This window comes from Leptosomus discolor, chromosome 2, assembly GCF_034619465.1.
Source record: "Leptosomus discolor isolate bLepDis1 chromosome 2, bLepDis1.hap2, whole genome shotgun sequence".
Taxonomy (NCBI): domain Eukaryota; kingdom Metazoa; phylum Chordata; class Aves; order Leptosomiformes; family Leptosomidae; genus Leptosomus; species Leptosomus discolor.
In genome coordinates this window covers 49,785,493-49,800,365 of record NC_141392.1, presented here as the reverse complement: position 1 = coordinate 49,800,365, position 14,873 = coordinate 49,785,493, and the positions used below count along the sequence as shown (strand labels likewise).

Genomic DNA, 14,873 nt, shown 5'->3' with positions numbered 1-14,873 from the left:
GCCTAAAACTTATCTCATGGCTCTTGCTACAATCATCTGTTACTTTTGTTTGAACGATACGGAATAGGACAAACGGAAGACACCTTGTGAGATCTGCAAGTATTATAGCTAGGCATCTGGAAGAGAAAAGATCTCCTTCTGGCAGATTAACTCTTAAAGTCCATTGGAAAAAAATCTCCTTTTATCAAAATGCACCTTTAATGAATCTTTAAAGAAAGATCACTTATCTTATTGGTATAACTTACATCAGCACCTCAAGTAAAATTGGATATACAAGCAAAGACACTTTTTACAGTGTCTATATGAAGATGTTTTTCTGATCTATGAACTTCATAAAAGATCCCATGAGGCCATAATGCATGAAGTACAGACCAGACCTCAGACTACAAGTAGTAGGCTTAATCTGTAAACAAGCTTCTTCCACAGCTAATATATAAACAAATTTGAAGAAGAGTTAAAATGAACCCCAAAATATCTGATCATTTCTTTAATCAAGGCACCCTCTTACTTGGTTGAATTTTGCTTGCAAAAACCAATCAAAAACACTTTGCACAAGAAGCAGTCCAGTTTGTGCTCCAACTTCATTCAGCGTCCTGCCTACCTCAGCCACAATCCAGGTACGAAAAATGTGAAACTCAAGTGTTAGTTTATTACAAATAGAGTTAACTGGAAATGCTGCATACAACAATACAAGGTCTGGGTGTGTTTTGAGCATGTATTTTATTGGTAGATAATAGTCAGTGTCCAAAAAGTTGCAGTGAATACCCAAATATCAGTATGAGCAGCATTTCTTCCCAGTGCTACCTTTGCAGGTTTTCTCCAATATGTTAAAAAAAAATAATGTTATAATCCCAGGTAGATAACCATCAACCTGTCATATGAGCAACTTTCAATCTTATCTGTAATAGATACAAGATTTATCCGGTACACACCGATGACACAATTCATGATCCTTTGGGATATAGTTAGACCTTAAACACTGCAGTATTTACTGACTGCCTCCCTTTTTGATACTTTGGATTTAAAAGACAAACAAAACCAAAAAACCCACAACCAAAATCCATTTAAAGTAACTAATTCAGTGAATCTCAGCCACAGACAAATTTTGGTTCATTTAAGTCCAAATTAGACATTTCAGTTTATGTTCATGCTAATGAAATTCAGATAAACTACCCTGGCTGCAGGCCCACTGACTTCTGGCTGAAGAGTACACACAGCTGGAAGCCTGTAAATCAGGCAGGACACAATTTCTGCATATAGGTTAATGACTCTTCTGCGTCACCAACGTGTAAGAGTACAGACACCAAGCCAGAGATCTTAAAACAACATTTTGCCTGTCTGGCAACTTCCTAATAAAAACAAAGCTTATTTTTCTGTCTGTATCACATTACATGATGTGAACATTTATAAAGCAGGCTACACTAAAGCAAGAGGGATAGAAGGAAAATTATAACCCTATTGATGTAAAGTGACTTAGGCTACATATTCACTTTAAGTCACCACAGATCCATGCTGACACCAGAAGAATCAGTTCTATCTTCTCCTCCTCATTTCTCACTGCTACCATTACTCAGGCTATAGGATTTGTACATACATAATGTGAACTGAGTAAATCATCTAGCAAGTTTCTTTCCTAAAAATGTTGCGTTCTGACAAAAGAAGATGTTTGTTATTAGAGACATTTTATATGGCTATAGCCTTTATCTTTCTAGAAGAAAATCACAGATAAGGCTAATCAGTATCTGTCTCATTCTATAAAGAAAACTATTTCAAATTATTCTTTTCGATTTGGCAAGTGTAGTTTTAAATCTGGTTCTGGTTATTTTCATCTAAAAATCCAACACTAAGAAAGCCACATCTGCACAGCCGCTTTTAGTGTAATAAATACAGCCACCCTAAAGATCACTGACAGTGAAAGAGAAGGAGCAAGGAAGGCAGGAAGACCTGCTTGATGAAAACAGATACAAAGCTGAATGATAATGATAGCAGAACTACTGCTTGATGTTTAATTCAACAGTTTGGGAAGAATTAGTCATAAAACAGAAGTTTTAAAGTTTAAGAAAACAATGGACAAATCACACCGTTGCAGCTATTAATGTTAAAACTTCACTAGCACAACGGTCAGCAGTTACTTTGCTTATGCTGTTGGCTCAAAAAATTTTATTAGCACGTTCACAAAAATGTATTTTCAGGTCACCCCTCCAAAAGAAGGCAAATTTTGATCAACTGGTAATAAATTCCACTTGGCAATATAAGATTCTTGAAGCTGGAATGTTATCCAAAGCATTCATTCAGTTTTAGCCTCAAGATCCTTGACCCAGACTATAAACTGTATTTCAAACAAGCAACCATTTCTTATAGTGATTTCAAGCATCTTAGAGAAAATAATATTTTCCAGGAACATAGTGCTTTAAAATAAATAGTATTTGTTTCTGGTAACAAAGTATTTTCTCTCTTCTGTCTACAAAAAGCATCGTCATGATTTATTCACTTGATTCATAGCACTTTTTCTGATTGCATTTGTGGATTATAACGATAGCCAGCCTGCAGTGCTACATTCATAAACCACACAGAAAGTAGTAAACAGGTGATCTATTGCTACATACTTGTATTCTTCCATTAAGTAACCTCTTTACACCAAAAAAATGTACTACCACCTTAGTATCAGATATATAGTCATCACCACCAAAAATCCAGCTTCATATAGCCTTTTCTGCCCCTCACCCACCAGTCTCATTCTAAATCACTGTTAGAATTTTATGAATCTTATGTTTTCACACAATCTCACAAAACTTAGATCATTACAAAACTCACGATCATTGTCAACCCAGGCTGACTCATAAAGAATAGTTTTCTGGGTCTGGCAAGCAAAGGATGATACCTAAAGCAACCGAACAGAAATACCTCCAGAATTCAACACACTGCTCTATAACCACTGCGTCAATGTTCATATCTAAAATTGACTTAATTGATGTTGCAAGTCAAAACGTTTGAGATGGTATATCCAGTATTTTACTGAGGCTTACATCCTGCATGTACTGCACAATTTTAATTCAAAGCTTACCAATTTTACATCCAAGATCACCAAATTATTTTCTCAAAACATACACTAATGTAACAGATATTATGGGTTGGTGGAATAGTATTTGCAACCCAAAACAGGTAAACTGAAGCTCCAAAACAAATACCAGCATATTCCAAAATAGAAATGCCAAAAGGCTGAAAAATAATTTAAAGAATTGTTAAGCTCTTTTGTCTTTCAATAAATGGTGGAACATAGACATAAAAATTACAACAGTCAAGTCTTACCAAAACTAGGTTTCCTTTTTAAATCTAAAAGTAAGAACTGAGCTGTTCAAAGCTATTAGTTGCAAGTAAAACAGACTTACCTTCCTGTCTGTTATTTTTTCTTTTTAGCCATTTTTCCACAGTTTCCGCACTTACACTTTCCGACACAAACTCATCCAGTACCTGGGGGTGAAGAGAAAGATAGGCCTTCACTTTTTCATCCGTTAAACCTGAAAGAGAGAATATTAATTGATTACATTATTGATATGAAATTCCTCCTATGAAACAATACCTAGACGCCAGCAACAATCAATATCCTTCTGTTTAACATGCTGATTGAATACATGCCTATTTAAATTGTCTCCTCACATACAGAACAACGTCCAGTCAAAAAAATGAGCTGTCATAGAGAAAACAGTAGAAACAAAGCATACCCACGCAAGATACTGTGTATAAAACGTGAACTGTCCTACAGGAGTACATGAAAACACTACCTGGGAGAAAATGGCCAAAAAAGAATTTATGACTATGATTACGACTCTAAAATTACTTATTTCCAAGATACGCAAGATGATATATTGATAAAGAAACTGGGTGGAAGGGGATAGAAGAAAGTGAACTGGTATTTCTTGTAGAACAAATTCACTATTCTCACTGCAAGTGGCAGCAAAAGCAATAAAAACTATTTTGTAACACCAAAATCAGGGGCAATTTTTAAGTACTGGATTTACTTAAGAAACTTTAGAACTATTAACTGCTTTCACATGCATGCTTCCATTGCCTTAATAATTCAGTTACCAAAATAAAAGTAATTGTAGATAAAAGGCCTATACAGTATCTGCAACAAAAAGAAAACCCCAGTATGCATTTCAGAAGCAGTAGCAGAATTCAGAATTTCAGATCCCTGACAGAATCACAAATAAACTCCCAAATTCATAAAATTACAATCTGATCATACTCTTCACAAGTCCCCCGACCGAAGCCACTGGCCGCAGGGAGGGGAACCCAAGAGTGCTGAGGCCCTCCAAGGGAGGTCAGGAAAGCAGCACACCTGTCTGGGGGGACTAAGCTCCAGGCTGCCACAAAGGGAGCCTGCACTCCAAGTACAAAACCCTTAATGAGAACTGAGGGGAAGAGGAGTAACAACCTCTGTAATGATTTTAAATACGTCTTCTCCTCTTGTGTTGTGCGTGTACAACTACAATTGTAAATTCTCCACAGAAAGCAGTCTAGGTTCAGCAGAAGAGAAACTCCCCTCCGAACAACTCTGACCTCTTTTGGAGAGTATTCATGCTATAAAATAAGATCAGTTTTCCTATTTTATGCTTTGCACAGTATCAGAACACGCTGAAAACAGCTATAGTGTAATTTAAATGCTAGTCAACAACTGTAACCTTTAAGACGTCTTACAAACGTTTACTATGAAAGCCTTCAGGAAGCAATACCAGAACACAAACCAACAGCTCCCGCCTGCAGAGTGCCAACCACACATGCCACTCTCCCCACACCAACCTCATCAGTTCATTCCCACTACATCAGCCCCCACCAGCCCAAACCTGGTTTAAAATATCCATTCTCTTAATCCACATAGGCCGTAGTTCCTGCTGGGTATCATAGCCTGAAATGGTAACATTCCCGCTTGGATCACTTGAATTAAGAAAGCTAAGCGAGCATCCTGATTTTCATTACTAAGGAAGAAAAGGTTCTTCCTAAATCAGTAAGAGCAGGACATGATCAGCAAGTGGGGAGAAAACAAACAAAACCCCACTACTTTTTTTGTTTAACCTTAGGCGATAGTTTGTAAATTTAGATCATAATGCATCTACAAAAAAAATACATGTGCCGCATGAATAAAAATATTTTTCAGCCCATACAGGTCTTGCCTCACATACTGAAAAATCAGACTAATTAATATAATCTTGCTATTTGCTCAAATAAGAAAAATGTAATACCTTGAAAAAAATAAGTCTTTCTAGTGTCATAGTAATAAAATCTGAAAAGAAAACATGTGTTTGGAGAATCATTCACAAAGACTATAGCGTTCTGAAGATTTACCAGAGTTAACCATTAGAAAGTCATCAAAATTTATCTGCCTTTTCGAGTTCTGAATGAAAAGTGATCGATAGAGGTTTGTCACAAGATGCCTGCTACTTCCAGGTTGTCTTTAGACTGCAAACAAACACTTTTTGCTTCTAGTAAGAAACTAAGAACTGAAAATTTTGTAAAATTAGCAACTGAAAGTCTGTAAGGGTTGATCCATGTTTTCAGTGAAAATAACCTTATTAACTCTTATGCGTGCAGTCTGCATTCCTTGACTTCAATGAAATACTTCCTCAATTCAAACCTTTATGGAATGTGGAGTTTGTGATATACACATCAAAATTCAATAAAACGTCAATTTTAAATAAGACTTCAGTCTACATGTCATGAGTTTAATTTCCATTCCAGATATCCTGTAATTTCAGCAAGCTGAGGGTGAAAACTCTACTTTAACCTTAAACAAAAAATTGATTCACAGAGTTGATACAAGAAACCCTACAACAGTCGTTTATTTCACTACAGGCATCTGTGCAGATGTGCTTTTCAAATGTCAGATTTGTAAATGGGAGCAAGCAGAACATGATTTACAACTACATTTGCGGAGTTAAAAAGGAGTAACTTAAATCTATTTTCTACAGAGACTAAAGCAGACTTCCTAGCCCTTCTAACTGTTAAGTCTACGCAATTGAAAAATACAGGCTACAACCATACACAGAAAACCCACAGCCAAAACTAGCAAGAACACATCATAACTTCACAAAATTAAGAAAATGTAACATTAGTAGACAATAGCCTTTTAGAAGAAACATAAATGTTTTGCGTTTCATGTACATTAAGGCAAAAGTGTTGCAAAGAAGCTTGAATGTAAGAGCATTTTACAGCTGTGCATAAACAACTATTTTATGGCATACATAAAGCCTTCTACATTGTAAGAGACACATAAGAATAAGATTTTTATGTAAGAATATGCACAGGTTCAACGACAGACACACTGTCTTGAACATTCACATGTTCCTGAAAACTTCTGGTACATGTAATTTTTGTTAAATATTATCAACCTCTCTATTGAACTTCGTAATCTTTTAACTCTGAAATATGCAAAAAAAAATATTGCAGAGCTCAGAGGTAATGATTAACAACATTTGAATAAGCAGGACAATAACACTTGCACCCAAACTCACAAACCAGAAGTTTATCGCGCCAATCAGGTACCATTTAAAGAATTAGAGACAAACAAACAAAACACAAGCCAATGCTGGTTATTATTTTTTCTGTTACTAATGTGTTGGTCATTGTTGTGGGCAGTAAACTTTTCCACACACATTCACATTAAGAATATCTCTCCATTACTCCTTTCTTCTCTCCTCACTACTGGACCCACAGACTAGTAGGGACAGTAGTCTACGTCTGCTATTTCCACGGCACGCTCTACACAACAGAGAGTTTCCTGCCATCTCCAGTGAAGCCAGGAGTTCTCTCATTCCTGTTCATCAGTTCTTGCGCAGAGCACAAAGCACATGCATCAATGATGTCTAACAAAGGAAAAGGCGGCAGCGCACACATAACTGTGTTGGTCTACACACTTTCTCACAAGTAGCCCAAACAAAGGCTCCCCCCTCTTCTTCCCATGCATCCCCAGAAAGCACTGCCTCTTGTGTCTGGAACCTGTCTGTCCTCCGACAGAGCTGTGACAGTTATCAAGAGGGATCATCACTCGGCAGGGCTGAACTCTGGCCAGCAATCTAGCATGCAGCCAGCGGGAAAGCACAGAAAGACTGAAACAACCCTAATTCCTTTGGGCCCATTAACTCCATTTATGTATTGGAGTTTGCCTTCCTGATTCATCCATATATCCTGTTTAATTAAAATCACACATGCACACCCCAAACCACCTTTCTCGCTTGTATTCTTATTTTAAGATGTGATAAACCCACGTTTCAGTGCTGATATCTTTCTGGCACAACCTGCTATTGCCATGTTTTATGCACACATTAACATTTGTTCTGCATTTGTGATTAAATAACAAAAACAATAATAAGAGTATCATGCAAAAGGACACGTGTTATCAGATAAGCGCTTCCTTTTTTTTGATTCCCTCTGAACAAACTATAGGCAAAGAAATGGCTCAGGCTGCCCGCCACTTGTGTTGGCTAAGCAGCTCCTTGCTTCCTGACCAGCATGCCCATTTAGGTTCTCTGTGTGGATCTCGATTTGAAATGTTCTCCTTGGCCATGCCATCTGCTTTTAAAAGTTCATTCATACACACAGAAAACATTAACCAAGGTTGGTTTGGTTTCATTTTTTCCATTTCTTGGCTACTCCCGTCTGAACTGTAAGTGGAAACACAGCTTTTCAAATAAATGCTGGGTTGTATGCAAGCGTTTTCACTTTATTGTGCTTTTCGTGTATCTCATTTATTATAGGGTAGGATGATGTAAAATTGGCAATGCTTGATACAAAGCAGAGAGTAGAAGACAGCCTGTCCCCCCAACACTACCCAAGAGGCAATTCTCTGATGAGCAAAAGGCCTTTTTCCTGCCAGACAGAACAGCAGGACATTCACTCTGGGACATTAGGAATGGGAAAGGTGAATCAAATGATAGAAAAGAAACAACTCTATTTACTTACAGTATTTCTATAAACTGATGTATTGGTGCACTCTAACAAATACACAACAGCCCTGGTTTTCCACTTTGCCTGTGCCTGAGGCACAAGCTGTTCATATAATTTGGCATAGCTCATGTCAGTCTATCAAAATTTGGGTTTGTGTTTTGTCCTTGGGATTTGATTTTTTGGGTTGCAGCGTTTGTGTGGGTTTTGGGGATTTTTTTTTTTTTAAGTAACTCTTCGGGTTTCAATGGAGCATGTTTAAGAGTGATTTGACATTGGCTTTTTTTTCCCTACATAAACTATGAGAAATAGTTTCTTTTTCACTGAAATTAATATCAGAAATACATATAGTTGAAGATAGAATTATGGGTGGATTTCTTCCCTTTCTTATTTTAGTAAATAACTATAGAAAATACAAATATTGCTACCAAATATCACAGTCCAGTAATCTCAACAGAAACTAGAAAGCTGAATGTTTGCAACCGTCTAGTTCAATAAATAACTATCTTTTCAGTGGTCCTATGATTAATGCTTAAAAAACAGGCTTAATTTCACTAAGGGAAATTAATAAAGAAACCTCTATTTGAAGACAATTTAGCAAGTTTAGTAGAGCTATTTAAAGAGCAATAGTTATTCACATAGATGCTGAACCGCCACAAGAAACTATCTTTTCTTTTTATTTCAAAGTGAAGCCTTTATTTAATTTAGGTTTCAAAAGCGTAACTAGGACTTCAACTGTTTTTGTTAGTACTTACATTAAAAGCCAAGTGAAAACAAAAAGCCCAGCACCACCACCTTCCGATAGACCTGTACTTCTGTGTCCCATACAAAGCCAGCGTCAGTATTGAAGGCTGCTTGATTTAGTGATTGCCCAGCCTGCTCAAGCCTGGATTTGCCTTTTCATCTATCAATAATTCATTTCAATAACTCCAACATTTCATTAGTGATAACATCAGGCAGAACCCCAAAAGAGATCAACCTCACACCGTCCAGTGTCAGTAAAGCAACAGCCTCTTAAGTCAAAAAGAAAGTACATAGCACTAAAAAAAAAAACCATACTATTTAAGATGACAGAAAACTAGGGAACTTCTCTTGCAGTTAGGCATGCTATGCAAGCAGATCATTTTACAGGTACTGGCACAAATATTTTTCAAGAAGCCTCAAGTGAGTGAAGACAGTTTCCAAATGAAATGTATATTTCAATGACCAATAAAGAATAAAGCGTTAACAGCGGACAGAGCTTATGAAACAGGACGATTCATATAACAAATGTGTTCATATTCACCCTGTTCATTACGACAGTCCTCATAATGCCTGTGTTAGGGCTTAGAGACAGAAATTGTAAACACTGTCAGAGTCTCAGATGCTGCTGTCCTCTTAACATGCCAGTGAAATACTCTTTGGAAATAACTGAGTATCAACAACAACAAAAAAAAAAGGTATAAAACACTATTACTTCCCTCTCAAGGGAGAAGCTACTTTTTGAACAGATGCGACAAAGCATACCAAACTCAGCATCTTAGAAATCCACTTTACTGGTTCAAATGGTAATGGTTCTGCAAGGCAACATCATAGGCTTCTCCACACCAGTAAACTGAGTATGGCTAGGGCTGTTCACTGACCTGAAACCACGTGGCTTATAGCTTCTCCATCCTTACTACTAAACTCTCTTAACCCTTGACAACGAAGGTGAGGGAAAACTGGAAGGGAAATACGTGCTGATTGCCTGCTGGGAACCATCCCTGGCCAGACCCTGCTCCAGAACAACACCCGGCACCTGCCTGGGACTTTACCAGCTGGCTTTACTCACTGCACTGCCAAGGACCATTCTAACAATGTTCTAACATAGGCAGAAATCCCAAGCAAAACAGTACATAAAAATGCTCCTTTGCACTGTTTGTTTACTATCCCAGATATAGTATAGCTAGATTCAAAAATAAACTAAGAAACAAGACCTCCTTCAAACATCAATTATCAGTAATTACTACTTGCCTTTGAGCCAGTCTCCAACAGCTCTCCTTTTAAAAAAAAAAAAAAAAAAGGCAAAAAATCACTTGAAAATTATATTTTTGCTTTCAGCTCTTTACACTGCCTAAAATATTTAAAACATTTCTTAGATATTAGATAACCTGTGTAGTACTGAATCGATTAATGGCTCCACTCTCTGACTCTTAATCCATGTCATACTGCACCCTCCTCTGGGAATAGCTTCACTGAGCTCAGTATAAAGCAGAACTGACTGTGAATGAGCTGAAAGAATTGAAGCCTAGAGCTATGTTTAAAAATCTGCTCCATTTAGCAACATGAGTCAGTCACATCATCAGCAATTCTTGCAATTTTTTAATTAGTGATGTGATATTTGGTCTTTTTTCTAAAACCACTAGCTTAATCAAATCTCACAATTAGGCAAGAATTTAAGTTTTCACCTAAAGTTTCTCGCTCCCAGGCTGGGGGGTGCATGGGGAGGCAGGGGAGAATTGATGAAAATTGATGAGCCAGCCTAATACTTAGCGACGCTCAGCATTTTATCCTAGAACAGCTACTCTGAAAGACTGCAGTCACTGCTTTCCTCAAAACCCTTGCAACAGTGTTTGACGCATATGCCATACCTTTCACCCAGTTAGACAGGTTCCAATGCTTTGAAAACACATTGTGTTACATTGGTCAATATAAGAAATCCAGTGGAGTTTATGCATCGAGAAAGCTTTTATTACTAAAGATGAAAGGAAATAACTATAAATATCGTAATTGTTGCAGCTGTTAACATTTTTTTAAAAACTGAAAAAAAAAAAAAAAAAAAGAAATAAAAACAAAAAACCCACCACATACAAATTGGTTTCTTTCGTTTAATAAGCAATTATTCCCTGAAATTAGAGGGGCCATGGAGTAACAGCAAATATGAGCAAAGTCATAATTTCTCCAAGTAACTAATAACATATTGTGCCACATAGGAAATCTGTAACCAAGCGGGGGGAATCGTGATGATAAACACTTTCCAGCCGAGGTGTTATCCGAAACAGAAAACAACCTTACCTCAAACAGAAGTAAAAAAAGGTATAATATCAAAATAAATCTTCCCATGGGGAATATCAAAATTATAAAAAGATATGTGTAACACTCCTCAAAATCAGCACTTGAAAATAAGTATCATACAAAAAAAGAAGCCTTAAAAATATGTGAAAGTAATCCAGAAGGGCTTATTTGAACACAACTTTGCCTGTGTTCTCCTTTATTTAGAGCTGCCTTGCCCCATCTCTTTCTTACACAAAGATCACCTCTCTCTATCTTTCTACAGAACCTTATAAATGATATTTGCAGTTATTCTCACAAGCATTCAAGGCATGTGTGTACATTGCTTCATCTGGATTAAGCATTAATCCCATTAAATCAATCCCTTCTTTGTTCAAAGCATCAGGATTCAAAACCACAGGCACAGTCAGTTTTGGAATATCCTTTTCAAGTCAGACTTTTTATCTTAATCCATTTAAGTATACAGGAATGTAACGCAACCAAGTGCCCAAACTCTGTGAAACCTGACATTACTGGTCTGGCAAAAAGAATAATCACTAATGAGAAGCAATCAGAATGATCAAACCTCTTTTTTATTTCTCTTTTCTTGAAAAATCAATTCACAAACTCATGTGTGAGCAGCTCCATTCACCTTTTTTGCCCCTCCTCCTCCAACTCCCGCCTGCATTGCTAGAAGGAAAACAATACAGAGCTCCAGCGTTCACAGCATTAGCAGTGAAAAACAATACCGCGGTACACAAAAACAGTACACTGTTGATTTGGGTATTTAAAAAGGGCATATGTTTGTTTCATATATAATAAATTTTATCATTAAACATTTCAAATCTTCATATAAAGATGAATGTTTAATTATGCCAGCCTCCAGTCACTGCATAAAACTGCACTTGGTTTAGGTCACAGTTTCATCCATAACCAAATGCAGTCACTCATGCAGCAGCTACAGCAAGCACACAATGCCACATTTCAGCCAGGACGCCAGCAGCGCCACTTAAGTTTTAGAGTGAGAAAATAAAGACCAGCTCGGCCAAACAGAGCTGGAATGCATTCATATAGAAAGAATACCAATAACCACCTCATCCTGCATCCTGTAATTAAAACCTCTTATCCCTGATGAAAAAGCCATGGATGTATCTCTGCACCTGAACATACCAGATGCCGAGGAAGGTGTGGACATAAGCACCCTTACTTTCCACCAACTTCCACGGTGTTTTTCTGATACTACCAGCATCTTGCAAGCTTGAGTCCTAAACATCTACAAATACTAAGCTGGTTATGTCTCCCAAAATCCAGCACTCAAGAACTGCACGGTACTGGCAGCCCTGAGCACTGCTTCAGTATTAAGTTACAAAGCAAAAAGCCATGTAAGAGTGTTGATGAAATCAGTTTTCATTAGCAAGAGTTAAAAGGCCTATAATCTTTCCATAGGAATTATACATATGCGTAATGGGGTGAATGTGTTCCTAATCTGAATAATCATTTTTCGTAGGGTATCAAACCTCACTTCAAATTGCCTGAATGGCATAATCCTGCACAACATGTATAGTGTTACGCTGTAATACCACCCATTATTTGATGTACAGGGCTTTTTAAACTCTGTTACTTTCCTGGTTTGAGAGCAGGTTCTCTCCAATTGCCATTAGCACATTGGGGTAACTCTGAGAGGTCTGTAACAAGCTTTATTCTCCTTCCAAGCACATGGTGAGACCAAATTTGGGAATTTAATTAACACTCTGCAATAAGCTAACAAAAGGAATATAGACATGCTTTAGGACTGGCAAATTGTAATCAAATTAATTTCAAGCCTTTGCTTGAGGAGAAAGCTATATATCATCTTAAAGTAACTGATAAAAATAATTATCAACATACTTAAAAATAATGCATCACAATGAAGTAAGTGAAAAATCTATTTGTAAACATATAAGGAGCATTTCAGTATGACTTAAAATTATTTGCTCTTTTTTATTCTCTTGTGCAACTCAGAGCCAGGGTACCTTGTCTCCTGCCCAAAATACACCTGATTGGGAATACTCAACTTAATGGCAACAAGTACTAAAACACAGTTCATTCATAACTCATTATGAAAAATCTCAGGTCACTCAGGACTTGGACATACTTAAACCTCTGGAAAGATCATATGCAGCTGTCAATTAAACTACTTTAAAAGCTAGCGATTAAACAAGGTAAGAATGCCTTAACTCTTCCCTTGAATACAGGTGTTGGGACCAAGTTCTTGATTTATGACTTCTCCAGTAATACCTTCTGGCTGATGTAATGTCTTCCTCCCACCTGACACCTAATCCTGGAGTAGCTCCCTTTCTAAACTCTTCTGGCTCAAGAGTAGTCCCATTGTCTTTATTACCAAAGTTTTACTGCTGATTTGTTTCTTCAAATGAACTCCCATGAACAAAGTTCTGTAAATCCTTTATAGTCTACTTACCAATATATAGTGCTGTTCACTAAAATGCTACTTAACTTACTCCACAAACAAGATCCAGTATGATGAAACCTCCTCTGAAGGATACTAGATGCCTGTGCCAAATGTTATTTCACTAAACAAGAAACAGAGAATGTTCTTCCTTCTGAAAGGAGCATCCCACTTCATCTGAACGCTTACATTAGTAGACGTGTTAAGACAGTTTCCCAGGGCACAGGACTTCTTAAATAACAACTACACATAATCAAATAACATGCTACTCACCAACAAGACCAGACACCTGAGTGTTCTCTACTTTGGTAGTACAAGGACAATATCTGCAACACCACAGATCAGGATTTGTCACCTTTTTAATCCCCTCCAACCTTACAATCTTAGGAGGCTTAAAGAAAAATAGTCAATACCCTTTACAAAATGAGAAGGTACAAAACCCACAGAAATCTGTTACCAAAAAGCTCTATTAGGAAAAAAACTAACACTATCACATCCAGAAAGGTTTCTGATTCATGGGAAGTGAGCTCTTCAAAAACAAATAAAGCTAGTGCAGCATTTTTCTAGACATCATGGATAAAACAAAACACATAGAAAACCAAATATTGGTTAGTTTAAATGACATATTTCACAGATTCTGTAACTGTGCTATGCACAAGCCTGCTGAATTGTTGAATGGAAGACTTCAGAGAGGATGCAAGGAGCAAGCTGTGAGGTGCTATTCTTACCCGATCTAAAAAGCTCAGATATGATATTTATGGGTTCACTTGTTTTAAGACAAGTACTGTCAATATCCTGACCTACTGATTAACACAAAGAGTGTCATCTGCTAGCTGTACAGTAAGGTTAATAAACTGAAGGTTGAACTGGTGTATAACTTTTAAAAAAAAAAGACATCTGATTTTAAATAAAAGACTCAAGCTGTATAGGAGTTTAGCATATTTTCCAGTTAATCTCTTCAGGTTACTAATGGGTACTGAATGGGTGTACCTATTAAAAAAAGTATCATAGAATCATAGAACGCATTGGGCTGGAAGGGACCCCCAAAGCTCATCTAGTCCAACCCCCATGCATTGAGCAGGGACATCTTTAGCTAGATCAGGTTGTCCAGAGCCCCATCAAGCCTGATCTTGAATGTCTCCAAGGATGGGGCCTCCACCACCTCTCTGGGCAAACTGTTACAGTGCTTTACCATCCTTACGGTAAAGAACTTCTTCCTAATATCCAACCTAAATCTACCCGTTTCTAGTTTAAAACCATTGCCCCTCGTCCTATCACTACATGCCCTTGTAAACAGTCCCTCCCCAGCTTTCCTGTAGGCCTCCTCAGGTACTGGAAGGCCCCTGTAAGGTCTCCCCAGAGTCTTCTCTTCTCCAGGCTGAACAACCCCAACTCTCTCAGCCTGTCTTCACAGGAGAGGTGCTTCAGCCCTCTGATCATTTTCGTGGCCCTCCTCTGGACCCACTCCAACAGCTGCACG

At 37.5% G+C, this 14,873-nt stretch overlaps 1 protein-coding gene across 1 annotated transcript in view; it reads right to left on the bottom strand.

The window, feature by feature from the left end:
* PDE10A (phosphodiesterase 10A) overlaps positions 1–14,873 on the bottom strand; it is a 193,279-nt gene that overhangs the window by 107,321 nt on the left and 71,085 nt on the right. Inside the window, exon 2 of the mRNA XM_086461062.1 lies at positions 3,390–3,518. Within this exon, the coding sequence (XP_086317188.1) occupies positions 3,390–3,518 (129 nt within the window). The remainder of the gene's footprint in view (positions 1–3,389; positions 3,519–14,873) is intronic.